This window comes from Pseudophryne corroboree, chromosome 4 (genome assembly GCF_028390025.1).
Source record: "Pseudophryne corroboree isolate aPseCor3 chromosome 4, aPseCor3.hap2, whole genome shotgun sequence".
Classification (NCBI taxonomy): Eukaryota; Metazoa; Chordata; class Amphibia; order Anura; family Myobatrachidae; genus Pseudophryne; species Pseudophryne corroboree.
This window is the reverse complement of record NC_086447.1, coordinates 10,040,878-10,054,417: the sequence shown is the minus strand read 5'-3', so window position 1 is coordinate 10,054,417 and position 13,540 is coordinate 10,040,878. Positions and strand designations below refer to the sequence as shown.

The window sequence follows — 13,540 nt, the reverse complement described above, 5'->3', positions numbered from 1 at the left end:
TGTGCTTAGTAAATAGCTGAAACAGATGACAGCTATAAGAAGCATTCACTAGAACCGCACTGGAATCAGTGAGGCAACTGGAATTGGAGATAGCTTGGAAGCTGTTTAACTTGAACCAGACTTGAGACAGCTGGAACTGGATTCAGCCTGGAAGCTGATATGCTTGTCACAGACTGGAACCGGAGTAACAGCTGGAACTGGAATCAGAACTTGGAAGCTGATAAACTTGAACCAGACTGGAAATGGAGAAACAGCTGGAACTGGACTCAGCCTGTTAAGTTGATAAACTTGAACCGGATTAGAACCAGAGAGACAACTGGAACTGGACTCAGCCTGGAAGATGATAAACTTGAAACCTACTGGAACCGGAGAGACAGCTGGAACTGGACTCAGCCTGGAAGATGATAAACTTGAACCCTACTGGAACCAGAGAGACAGCTGGAACTGGACTCAGCCTGGAAGATGATAAACTTGAACCCTACTGGAACCAGAGAGACAGCTGGAACTGGACTCAGCCTGGAAGATGATAAACTTGAACCCTACTGGAACCGGAGAGACAGCTGGAACTGGACTCAGCCTGGAAGATGATAAACTTGAAACCTACTGGAACCAGAGAGACAGCTGGAACTGGACTCAGCCTGGAAGATGATAAACTTGAACCCTACTGGAACCAGAGAGACAGCTGGAACTGGACTCAGCCTGGAAGATGATAAACTTGAACCCTACTGGAACCAGAGAGACAGCTGGAACTGGACTCAGCCTGGAAGATGATAAACTTGAACCGGATTGGAACCAGAAAGACAGCTGGAACTGGACTCAGCCTGGAAGATGATAAAGTTGTACCAGATTGAAACCAGAAAGACAGCTGGAACTGGACTCAGCCTGGAAGATGATAAACTTGTACCAGATTGAAACCAGAGAGACAGCTGGAACTGGACTCAGCCTGGAAGCTGATAAACTTGAACCAGATTGGAACCAGGAAGACAGCTGGAACTGGACTCAGCCTGGAAGCTGATAAACTTGAACCAGATTGGAACCAGGAAGACAGCTGGAACTGGACTCAGCCTGGAAGCTGATAAACTTGAACCAGATTGGAACCAGAGAGACAGCTGGAACTGGACTCAGCCTGGAAGCTGATAAACTTGAACCCTACTGGAACCGGAGAGACAGCTGGAACTGGACTCAGCCTGGAAGATGATAAACTTGTACCAGATTGAAACCAGAAAGACAGCTGGAACTGGACTCAGCCTGGAAGATGATAAACTTGTACCAGATTGAAACCAGAGAGACAGCTGGAACTGGACTCAGCCTGGGAGATGATAAACTTGAACCGGATTGGAACCAGTGAGACAGCTGTAACTGCAGTACACACACGTAGCCACTGGATGGATATCTCTGGCACTGGAATAGCACTGTAGAACACATTGGAGAGAACACGTAGCTGCTGGAATCACACAATACATGTACAAGTACTTAGTGCTGGGAACACTGAGCTGGCAATACGGCTGGAATCTTAATGCAGGTGAAATACTTACAGCGGGATCACAGTGCTGGTAATCCTGCTAGAACTTGGAATTGCTGGTAATAAACAGGACACCAGGAACATGAGATGAATGAAGGTGTCCTGGGCAATTTGCTAGAGCTCTGACTAGCCCTTGTATCCCCCTTGCTGGTTATCCAGTGGATAGCGGAGTCATGTGACTAACCGATGCTTGTGGTTGGAGGACTTGCAATCAGCTGATCCAAAGCAACATGGTGGCACCCGTACTCCATAGATGGTGGGAAAACAATGGTGTACATACGGAAGAGAGTGTACAAAAAATAGATCACAATAGGTGCGCCTGAGCAGCCGAAAAGAAAGGTGGTTAGAAGTATCACCAATACTCCCGATAGACAGAAATACAGAAAAATGGTTTACCACCTCTTATCTCAGGCGCTCTTCAAGTAATATTCAGTCTCTCAGATTTAATGGAGACATATAACCTTGGAAAATACAAATACATAGTGTGATATTGTAACAGTGGGAGGGGACAGTCGAATCAATCTTTAGAGGTGTCGGATTCGTACCGCATCAGGTGGTCTACTGTTAGGTAGACAAATTGCGCGGTATTGGAGCGGGTCACCGTCTTAGATATCTCCTGACTTCTTCCAACTTCTCAGGAATAGCCCCTTCTTATTCCAACTCAAGGTGCATGAAAGTGACAATGGTACTCCAATAGTGCATTACCATAAAACTTTTATTTCTCTGACGTCCTAAGTGGATGCTGGGGACTCCGTCAGGACCATGGGGATTAGCGGCTCCGCAGGAGACAGGGCACAAAAGTAAAAGCTTTAGGATCAGGTGGTGTGCACTGGCTCCTCCCCCTATGACCCTCCTCCAAGCCTCAGTTAGGTTTTTGTGCCCGGCCGAGAAGGGTGCAATCTAGGTGGCTCTCCTAAAGAGCTGCTTAGAGTAAAAGTTTTGTTAGGTTTTTTATTTTCAGTGAGTCCTGCTGGCAACAGGCTCACTGCAACGAGGGACTTAGGGGAGAAGAAGTGAACTCACCTGCGTGCAGGATGGATTGGGCTTCTTAGGCTACTGGACACTAGCTCCAGAGGGACGATCACAGGTACAGCCTGGATGGGTCACCGGAGCCGCGCCGCCGACCCCCTTGCAGATGCTGAAGAGTGAAGAGGTCCAGAAATCGGCGGCTGAAGACTTCCCAGTCTTCTTAAGGTAGCGCACAGCACGGCAGCTGTGCGCCATTGCTCTCAGCACACTTCACACCAACGGTCACTGAGGGTGCAGGGCGCTGGGGGGGGCGCCCTGGGCAGCAATGATAGTACCTATGCCAGTGGCGTAACTAGAAATTTTTCTCCCCCAGGCCAAAAAATTGTTTGGCGCCCCCCCCCCCCCCCCGCCGCATAATTGGGAGCAAGAAAGGGATAAATATGCGCGCGCCTAAGGCGCGCGCTGCAAAAAAAGGGGCGTGGTTTTGTTGGAATGGGCGTGGTTTCTCATAAAGGGGCGTGGTATTGCAGGAAAAGACTACCTTATACCCCAGTTTTGCAACCTGCACGCCAAGACGTTAGCCACCACAGGAAAGAAAAATAATCCTGCTTCATGCCCCTTACATTATTTGTCATTTTTCCTCCTTATAGTAATGCCCAGTATACATTATGCCACATACTGCAATGGCCCTTAGACATTATGCCGCACACAACAATGCACATGACACAATATGCACACACTGTAATGCCCCCGACACATTATGCCACACATCGTAATGCCCCCGACACATTATGACAGGAATCGCAATGCCCGTTATAGATTATGCTACACACTGCAATGCCCCTGATACATTATAGCACATACAATGCCTGTGACACATTATGACACACACCGCAATGACCTTGAGACATACCACAATACCCGTGATATAGTATACCATACACCGTAATGCCTGTGACACATACCGCAATGCCCTGCCCGTTATACCCTATGCCACACACCGCAATGCCCGTTATGTATTATGCCACACTGCAATGACCCTGAGACATTATACCACATACCACAATGCCCGTGATATAGTATACCACACACCGTAATGCCTGACACATTATGACACACACCGCAATGTCCGTGATACATTATGCCACACACTGCAATGACCCTGAGACATTATACCACATATCACAATGCCCGCGATATAGTATACCATACACCGTAATGCCTGTGACACATTATGACACACACCGCAATGTCCGTGATACATTATGCCACACACCGTAATGCCCATTACACATTAAGTCCTACAGTAAGGCTTCTAATTACTTTTCAATTACCTTCTCGTTGTCAGGGGTTTCATGCACTGGGTGTCATGCTCGTTGCCAGGTGTTTCATGCACTGGGTGTCATGCTCGTTGCTAGGAGGTAGTCCTTGTTGCTAGGGCTGTGCTCCCAGTGCCACATATGTCCCCAGTGCCAGATATTCCCCCACGGTGCCAGGTACTCACATGCCCACGGTGCCAAATATAGCCCCCCCCCCCTGTGCCAGGTACACATATACCCCCGCCAGTGCCACATATGCCCCCAGTGTCAGATATTCCCCCCAGTGCCAGATATGCCCCCAGTGCCAGATATGCCCCCAGTGCCAGATATTCCCCCCCAGTGCCACATATGCCCCCAGTGCCAGATATTCCCCCCATGCCAGATATGCCTCCAGTGCCATATATTCCCCCCCAGTGCCACATATGCCCCCAGTAGCCAGATATTCCCCCAGTGCCAGATATGCCGCCAGTGCCATATATTCCCCCCGAGTGCCATATATGCCCCCAGTGCCAGATATGCCCCCCGTGCCATATATGCCCCCAGTGCCAGATATGCCCCCCGTGCCATATATGCCCCCAGTGCCAGATATTCCACCCCAGTGCCATATATCCCCCCCCCAGTGACAGATATTCCCCCCCAGTGCCATATATGCCCCCAGTGCCAGATATTCTCTCCCAGTGCCATATATGCCCCAGGGCCAGATATTCCCTCCCAGTGCCAGATATCCCCCCCCCCAGTGCCAGATATTCCCCCCCAGTGCCAGACATCCCCCCCCAGTGCCATATATCCACCCCCGTGCCAGATATCCCCCCCCCAGTGCCATATATGCCCCAGTGCCAGATATCCCCCCCAGTGCCAGGCATCCCCCCCCCCAGTGCCAGATATGCCCTAGTGCCAGATATCCCCCCCCCCAGTGCCATATATGCCCCAGTGCCAGATACCCCCCCCCAGTGCCAGATATGCCCCAGTGCCAGATATCCCCCCCCCCAGTGCCATATATGCCCCAGTGCCAGACACCCCCCCCCAGTGCCAGATATGCCCTAGTGCCAGATATCCCCCCCCCCCCCCAGTGCCATATATGCCCCAGTGCCAGATATTCCCCCCAGTGCCGCCGCCGCTTGTTGGAGGGACACGGAGGGCGCAGCGTGTGCCTCTCCTGTGTCCCTCCTGCTGCATCATCTCCAGCAGCCGCGGGTCTGATAGGGGGAAGTGCCGGTTCGTGAGCCAATTAGAGCTCACGAACGGCACTTTCCCCTATTAGACCCGCGGGCCGCCGGAGATGATGCAGGACTCAGGAGGGACACAGGAGAGGCACACGCTACGCCCTCCGTGTCCCTCCAACAAAGCAGACTGACAAGCGGACGCTCGTCCGCATGTCAGTCTGCTGTAATCAGTGGCGCCCCCGCAGCCCCTCGCCCCCAAGCCACCGCGAGGACTGCGGGGGCCGTAGTTACGCCACTGACCTATGCTGGCTAAAAATACATCACATATAGCCTCTGGGGCTATATGGATGTATTTAACCCTTGCCAGGTTGTCAGAAAAACGGGAGAAGAAGCCCGCCGAAAAGGGGGCGGGGCCTATTCTCCTCAGCACACAGCGCCATTTTCCTACACAGCTCCGCTGCTAGGAAGGCTCCCAGGCTCTCCCCTGCACTGCACTACAGAAACAGGGTTAAAACAGAGAGGGGGGGCATTTTGAGTGGCAATATTATAATATATTAAGATGCTATAAGGGATAACACTTATATAAGGTTGTCCCTGTATAATTATAGCATTTTGGTGTGTGCTGGCAAACTCTCCCTCTGTCTCCCCAAAGGGCTAGTGGGGTCCTGTCCTCTATCAGAGCATTCCCTGTGTGTGTGCTGTGTGTCGGTACGTGTGTGTCGACATGTATGAGGACGATGTTGGTGAGGAGGCGGAGCAATTGCCTGTATTGGTGATGTCACTCTCTAGGGAGTCGACACCGGAATGGATGGCTTATTCAGGAAATTACGTGATAATGTCAACACGCTGCAAGGTCGGTTGACGACATGAGACGGCCGGCAAACCAATTAGTACCTGTCCAGGCGTCTCAAACACCGTCAGGGGCTTTAAAACGCCCATTACAGTCGGTCGACACAGACACAGACACGGACACTGACTCCAGTGTCGACGGTGAAGAAACAAACGTATTTTCCATTAGGGCCACACGTTACATGTTAAGGGCAATGAAGGAGGTGTTACATATTTCTGATACTACAAGTACCACAAAAAAGGGTATTATGTGGGGTGTGAAAAAACTACCTGTAGTTTTTCCTGAATCAGATAAATTAAATGAAGTGTGTGATGATGCGTGGGGTTCTCGCGACAGAAAATTATTGGCGTTATACCCTTTCCCGCCAGAAGTTAGGGCGCGTTGGGAAACACCCCCTAGGGTGGATAAGGCGCTCACACGCTTATCAAAACAAGTGGCGCTACCGTCTCCAGATACGGCCGCCCTCAAGGAGCCAGCTGATAGGAGGCTGAAAAATATCCTAAAAAGTATATACACACATACTGGTGTTATACTGCGACCAGCGATCGCCTCAGCCTGGATGTGCAGCGCTGGGGTGGCTTGGTCGGATTCCCTGACTGAAAATATTGATACCCTTGACAGGGACAGTATTTTATTGACTATAGAGCATTTAAAAGATGCATTTCTATATATGCGAGATGCACAGAGGGATATTTGCACTCTGGCATCAAGAGTAAGTGCGATGTCCATGTCTGCCAGAAGATGTTTATGGACACGACAGTGGTCAGGTGATGCAGATTCCAAACGGCACATGGACGTATTGCCGTATAAAGGGGAGGAGTTATTTGGGGTCGGTCCATCGGACCTGGTGGCCACGGCAACAGCTGGAAAATCCACCCTTTTTTACCCCAAGTCACATCTCAGCAGGAAAAGACACCGTCTTTTCAGCCTCAGTCCTTTCGTCCCCATAAGGGCAGGCGGGCAAAAGGTCAGTCATATCTGCCCAGGGGTAGACGAAAGGGAAGAAGACTGCAGCAGGCAGCCCCTTCCCAGGAGCAGAAGCCCTCCACCGCTTCTGCCAAGTCCTCAGCATGACGCTGGGGCCGTACAAGCGGACTCAGGTGCGGTGGGGGGTCGTCTCAAGAGTTTCAGCGCGCAGTGGGCTCACTCGCTAGTGGACCCCTGGATCCTACAAGTAGTATCCCAGGGGTACAGATTGGAAATTCGAGACGTCTCCCCCTCGCAGGCTCCTGAAGTCTGCTTTACCAACGTCTCCCTCCGAAAGGGAGGCAGTATTGGAAACAATTCACAAGCTGTATTCCCAGCAGGTGATAATCAAAGTACCCCTCCTACAACAAGGAAAGGGGTATTATTCCACACTATTTGTGGTACTGAAGCCAGATGGCTCGGTGAGACCTATTATAAATCTGAAATCTTTGAACACTTACATACAAAGGTTCAAATCAAGATGGAGTCACTCAGAGCAGTGATAGCGAACCAGGAAGAAGGGGACTATATGGTGTCACTGGACATCAAGGATGATTACCTCCATGTCCCAATTTTGCCCTTCTCACCAAGGGTACCTCAGGTTCGTGGTACATAACTGTCACTATCAGTTTCAGACGCTGCCGTTTGGATTGTCCACTGCACCCCGGGTCTTTACCAAGGTAATGACCGAAATGGTGATTCTTCTTCAAAGAAACGGCGTCTTAATTATCCCTTACTTGGACGATCTCCTGATAAGGGCAAGGTCCAGAGAACAGTTGGAGGTCGGAGTAGCACTATCTCAAGTAGTTCTACGACAGCACGGGTGGATTCTAAATATTCCAAAATCGCAGCTGATTCCGACGACACATCTGCTGTTCCTAGGGATGATTCTGGACACAGTCCAGAAAAAGGTGTTTTCTCCCGGAGGAGAAAGCCAGGGAGTTATCCGAGCTAGTTAGGAACCTCCTAGAACTAGGCCAGGTGTCACAATGCACAAGAGTCCTGGGAAAAATGGTGGCTTCTTACGAAGCGATTCCATTCGGCAGATTTCACGCAAGAATTTTTCAGTGGGATCTGCTGGACGAATGGTCCGGATCGCATCTTCAGATGCATCAGCGGATAATCCTGTCTCCAAGGACAAGGGTGTCTCTCCTGTGGTGGTTGCAGAGTGCTCATCTACTAGAGGGCAGCAGATTCGGCATTCAGGACTAGGTCCTGGTGACCACTGATGCTAGCCTGAGAGGCTGGGGAGCTGTCACACAGGGAAGACATTTCCAAGGAGTGTGGTCAAGTCTGGAGATTTCTCTCCACATAAATATACTGGAGCTAAGGGCAATTTACAATGCTCTGAGCCTAGAAAGACCTCTGCTTCAAAGTCAACCGGTGCTGATCCAGTCGGACAACATCACGGCAGTCGCCCACGTAAACAGACAGGGCGGCACAAGAAGCAGGAGGGCAATGGCAGCAAGGATTCTTCGCTGGGCGAAAAATCATGTGATAACACTGTCAGCGGTGTTCATTCCGGGAGTGGACAACTGGGAAGCAGACTTCCTCAGCAGGCACGACCTCCACCCGGGAGAGTGGGGACTTCATCTGGAAGTTTTCCACATGATTGTGAACCGTTGGGAAAGACCAAAGGTGGACATGATGGCGTCCCATCTGAACAAAAAACTGGACAGGTATTGCGCCAGGTCAAGAGACCTTCAGGCAATAGCTGGGACGCTCTGGTAACACCGTGGGTGTACCAGTCGGTGTGTGTGTGTTCCCTCCTCTGCCTCTCATACCCAAGGTGCTGAGAATTATAAGACGGAGAGGAGTAAGAACTATACTCGTGGCTCCGGATTGGCCAAGAAGGACTTGGTACCCGGAACTTCAAGAGATACTAAGAAGGGACTTGATTCAGCAAGGATCATGTCTGTTCCAAGACTTACCGCGGCTGCGTTTGACGGCATGGCGGTTGAACGCCGGATCCTAAGGGAAAAAGGCATTCCGGAAGAGGTCATCCCTACCCTGGTCAGAGCCAGGAAGGAGGTGACCGCACTACATTATCACCGCATTTGGCGAAAATATGTTGCATGGTGTGAGGCCAGGAAGGCCCCCTCGGAGGAATTTCAACTCGGTCGATTCCTACATTTCCTGCAAACAGGAGTGTCTATGGGCCTCAAATTTGGGTCCATTAAGGTTCATAGTTCGGCCCTGTCGATTTTCTTCCAAAAAGAATTGGCTTCAGTTCCTGAGGTCCAGAAGTTTGTCAAGGGAGTATTGCATATACAACCCCTTTTGTGCCTCCAGTGGCACTGTGGGATCTCAACGTAGGTTTGGGATTCCTCAAATCACATTGGTTTAAACCGCTTAAATCTGTGGATTTGAAATATCTCACATGGAAAGTGACCATGTTGTTGGCCCTGGCCTCGGCCAGGCGAGTGTCAGAATTGGCGGCTTTGTCTCACAAAAGCCCATATCTGATTGTCCATTCGGACAGGGCAGAGCTGCGGACTCGTCCCCAGTTTCTCCCTAAGGTGGGTCAGCGTTTCTCCTGAACCAGCTTATTGTGGTACCTGCGGCTACTAGGGACTTGGAGGACTCCAAGTTGCTAGATGTTGTCAGGGCCCTGAAAATATATGTTTCCAGGACGGCTGGAGTCAGAAAAACTGACTTGCTGTTATCCTGTATGCACTCAACAAACTGGGTGCTCCTGCTTCTAAGCAGACGATTGCTTGTTGGATGTGTAGTACAATTCAGCTTGCACATTCTGTGGCAGGCCTGCCACAGCCAAAATATGTAAATGCCCATTCCACAAGGAAGGTGGGCTCATCTTGGGCGGCTGCCCGAGGGGTCTCGGCTTTACAACTTTGCCGAGCTGTTACTTGGTCAGGGGCAAACACGTTTGAAAAATTCTACAAATTTGATACCCTGGCTGAGGAGGACCTGGAGTTCTCTCATTCGGTGCTGCAGAGTCATCCGCACTCTCCCGCCCGTTTGGGAGCTTTGGTATAATCCCCATGGTCCTGACGGAGTCCCCAGCATCCACTTAGGACGTCAGAAAAAAAAAAAGAATTTACTTACCGATAATTCTATTTCTCGTAGTCCGTAGTGGATGCTGGGCGCCCATCCCAAGTGCGGATTGTCTGCAATACTTGTACATAGTTATTGTTACAAAAATCGGGTTATTATTGTTGTGAGCCATCTTTCAGAGGCTCCGCTGTTATCATGCTGTTAACTGGGTTCAGATCACAGGTTGTACAGTGTGATTGGTGTGGCTGGTATGAGTCTTACCCGGGATTCAAAATCCTTCCTTATTGTGTACGCTCGTCCGGGCACAGTATCCTAACTGATGCTTGGAGGAGGGTCATAGGGGGAGGAGCCAGTGCACACCACCTGATCCTAAAGCTTTTACTTTTGTGCCCTGTCTCCTGCAGAGCCGCTAATCCCCATGGTCCTGACGGAGTTCCCAGCATCCACTACGGACTACGAGAAATAGAATTATCGGTAAGTATATTCTTATTTTCATAAAATATAAAACTTAGCAAGGTGGGTTCTTACCAGACTGATTGGTCTGCATGAAAATGCAGACAACTACCTTTGTTATACATAAAACAACTAGGCGTCCCCAGGAGTAGTTGTATCCAGCCAGGCAAGAGCTCCACATACGTCCTGCTACCTTCACCAACGCGTTTCGATAACAAATGGTTATCTTTTTCAAGGTGTAGATGGTAGCAGACACCCTGTGGTATTTATCCTCCCACAAATCTAAACAGCTAAAAACCTAATGCCAGACATGGATTACCTGACTGCTAAGATCCTAAATACCTAACATGCACCTATTGCTATAAAAGAAGTCAATTTCATATCTTCCTAGTGGCTTTCTGAAAGTCCGTTTCCCGCCGTATGGATTGACCAATAATGCCTCATGACGCAACATTGTCCCGTCACCGGAAATGACGTGGATCGGCGTTTACCGTCTGACCGGAAATGACACTGCCCCCTGTGTCAAGGATATGATGTATTCGTCCTCTCCGTGCAGCACAACATCCCGTCACCAGACAATGATAGACAGAGGGGAGGGATAGAGAAGGGGCAGGGGCTTGCTTTGTTTTAGATTGAGGCAGAGTTAGAGCTGCCTCTTCTCCTCACTTTTTTGAATGGCCTTTTCCTGCCGGTGGCTTGGCCCCGCCCCCAGCTTCAGCTACTTTATTAATGTAAGAGGGAGGCAGCGTTCTCGTTGCCTCCCATCCACAGTTACCTTTATTTTCACAGCCAAAATTCTAAGAATAATACAAAGAAGATTGATATGACACAGAATCTGTGTTATAAGTATCTTCTTTGTATTATTTTAAACATTATGACAGGGGAGGCACTGCCTCCCCTGACTGCACGTCCCTGTGCAGGGTGTAGCTACCATAGGTGCAGGGAGTGCAGCTGCTATGGGGCCAGAGCTGAGAGGGGCCACATTCCCTGTCACAGTTACATGTGTTATATACAGGGTGTAGCTACCATAGGTGCAGGGAGTGCAGCTGCTATGGGGCCAGAGCTGAGAGGGGCCACCTTCCCTGTCACAGTTACATGTGTTATATACAGGGTGTAGCTACCATAGGTGCAGGGAGTGCAGCTGCTATGGGGCCAGAGCTGAGAGGGGCCACATTCCCTGTCACAGTTACATGTGTTATATACAGGGTGTAGCTACCATAGGTGCAGGGAGTGCAGCTGCTATGGGGCCAGAGCTGAGAGGGGCCACCTTCCCTGTCACAGTTACATGTGTTATATACAGGGTGTAGCTACCATAGGTGCAGGGAGTACAGCTGCTATGGGCCAGAGCTGAGAGGGGCCACCTTCCCTGTCAAAGTTACATGTGTTATATACAAGGTGTAGCTACCATAGGTGCAGGGAGTGCAGCTGCTATGGGGCCAGAGCTGAGAGGGGCCACCTTCCCTGTCACAGTTACATGTGTTATATACAAGGTGTAGCTACCATAGGTGCAGGGAGTGCAGCTGCTATGGGGCCAGAGCTGAGAGGGGCCACCTTCCCTGTCACAGTTACATGTGTTATATACACGGTATAGCTACCATAGGTGCAGGGAGTGCAGCTACTATGGGGCCAGAGCTGAGAGGGGCCACCTTCCCTGTCACAGTTACATGTGTTATATACACGGTATAGCTACCATAGGTGCAGGGAGTGCAGCTACTATGGGGCCAGAGATGAGAGGGGCCACTTTCCATGTCACAGTTACATGTGTTATATACAGGGTGTAGCTACCATAGGTGCAGAGAGTGCAGCTGCTATGGGGACAGAGCTGAGAGGGGCCACCTTCCCTGTCACAGTTACATGTGTTATATACAGGGTGTAGCTACCATAGATGCAGGGAGTGCAGCTGCTATGGGCCCAGAGCTGAGAGGGGCCACCTTCCCTGTCACAGTTACATGTGTTATATACAGGGTGTAGCTACCATAGGTGCAGGGAGTGCAGCTGCTCTTGGGCCCAGAGCTGAGAGGAGCCACCTTCCCTGTCACAGTTACATGTGTTATATACAGGGTGTAGCTACCATAGGTGCAGGGAGTGCAGCTGCTATGGGGCCAGAGCTGAGAGGGGCCACCTTCCCTGTCACAGTTACATGTGTTATATACAGGGTGTAGCTACCATAGGTGCAGGGAGTGCAGCTGCTATGGGGCCAGAGCTGAGAGGGGCCACCTTCCCTGTCACAGTTACATGTGTTATATACAGGGTGTAGCTACCATAGGTGCAGGGAGTACAGCTGCTATGGGCCAGAGCTGAGAGGGGCCACCTTCCCTGTCACAGTTACATGTGTTATATACAGGGTGTAGCTACCATAGGTGCAGGGAGTGCAGCTGCTATGGGGCCCAGAGCTGAGAGGGGCCACCATCCCTGTCACAGTTACATGTGTTATATACAGGGTGTAGCTACCATAGGTGCAGGGAGTGCAGCTGCTATGGGGCCAGAGCTGAGAGGAGCCACCTTCCCTGTCACAGTTACATGTGTTATATACAGGGTGTAGCTACCATAGGTGCAGGGAGTGCAGCAGCTATGGGGACAGAGCTGAGAGGTGCCACCTTCCCTGTCACAGTTACATGTGTTATATACAGGGTGTAGCTACCATAGGTGCAGGGATGCAGCTGCTATGGGGGCCAGAGCTGAGAGGGCCACCTTCCCTGTCACAGTTCCATGTGTTATATACAGGGTGTAGCTACCATAGGTGCAGGGAGTGCAGCTGCTATGGGGCCAGAGCTGAGAGGGCCACCTTCCCTGTCACAGTTACATGTGTTATATACAGGGTGTAACTACCATAGGTGCAGGGAGTACAGCTGCTATGGGGCCAGAGCTGAGAGGGGCCACCTTCCCTGTCACAGTTACATGTGTTATATACAGGGTGTAGCTACCATAGGTGCAGGCAGTGCAGCTGCTATGGGGACAGAGCTGAGAGGAGCCAACTTCCCTGTCACAGTTACATGTGTTATATACAGGATGTAGCTACCATAGGTGCAGGCAGTGCAGCTGCTATGGGGCCCAGAGCTGAGAGGGGTCACCTTCCATGTCACAGTTACATATGTTATATACAGGGTGTAGCTACCATAGGTGCAGGGAGTGCAGCTGCTATGGGGCCAGAGCTGAGAGGGGCCACCTTCCCTGTCACAGTTACATGTGTTATATACAGGGTGTAGCTACCATAGGTGCAGGGAGTGCAGCTGCTATGGGGCCCAGAGCTGAGAGGAGCCACCTTCCCTGTCACAGTTACATG

The 13,540-nt window shown here is 50.7% G+C and overlaps 1 protein-coding gene across 1 annotated transcript in view; it reads left to right on the top strand.

The window, feature by feature from the left end:
• The first annotated feature begins 1,194 nt into the window (after nucleotides 1–1,194).
• LOC134910377 (fucolectin-like) overlaps nucleotides 1,195–13,540 on the top strand; it is a 96,717-nt gene continuing 84,371 nt past the window's right edge. The window contains exon 1 of the mRNA XM_063918328.1: nucleotides 1,195–1,266. Coding sequence (XP_063774398.1) covers nucleotides 1,195–1,266 — 72 coding nt within the window. The remainder of the gene's footprint in view (nucleotides 1,267–13,540) is intronic.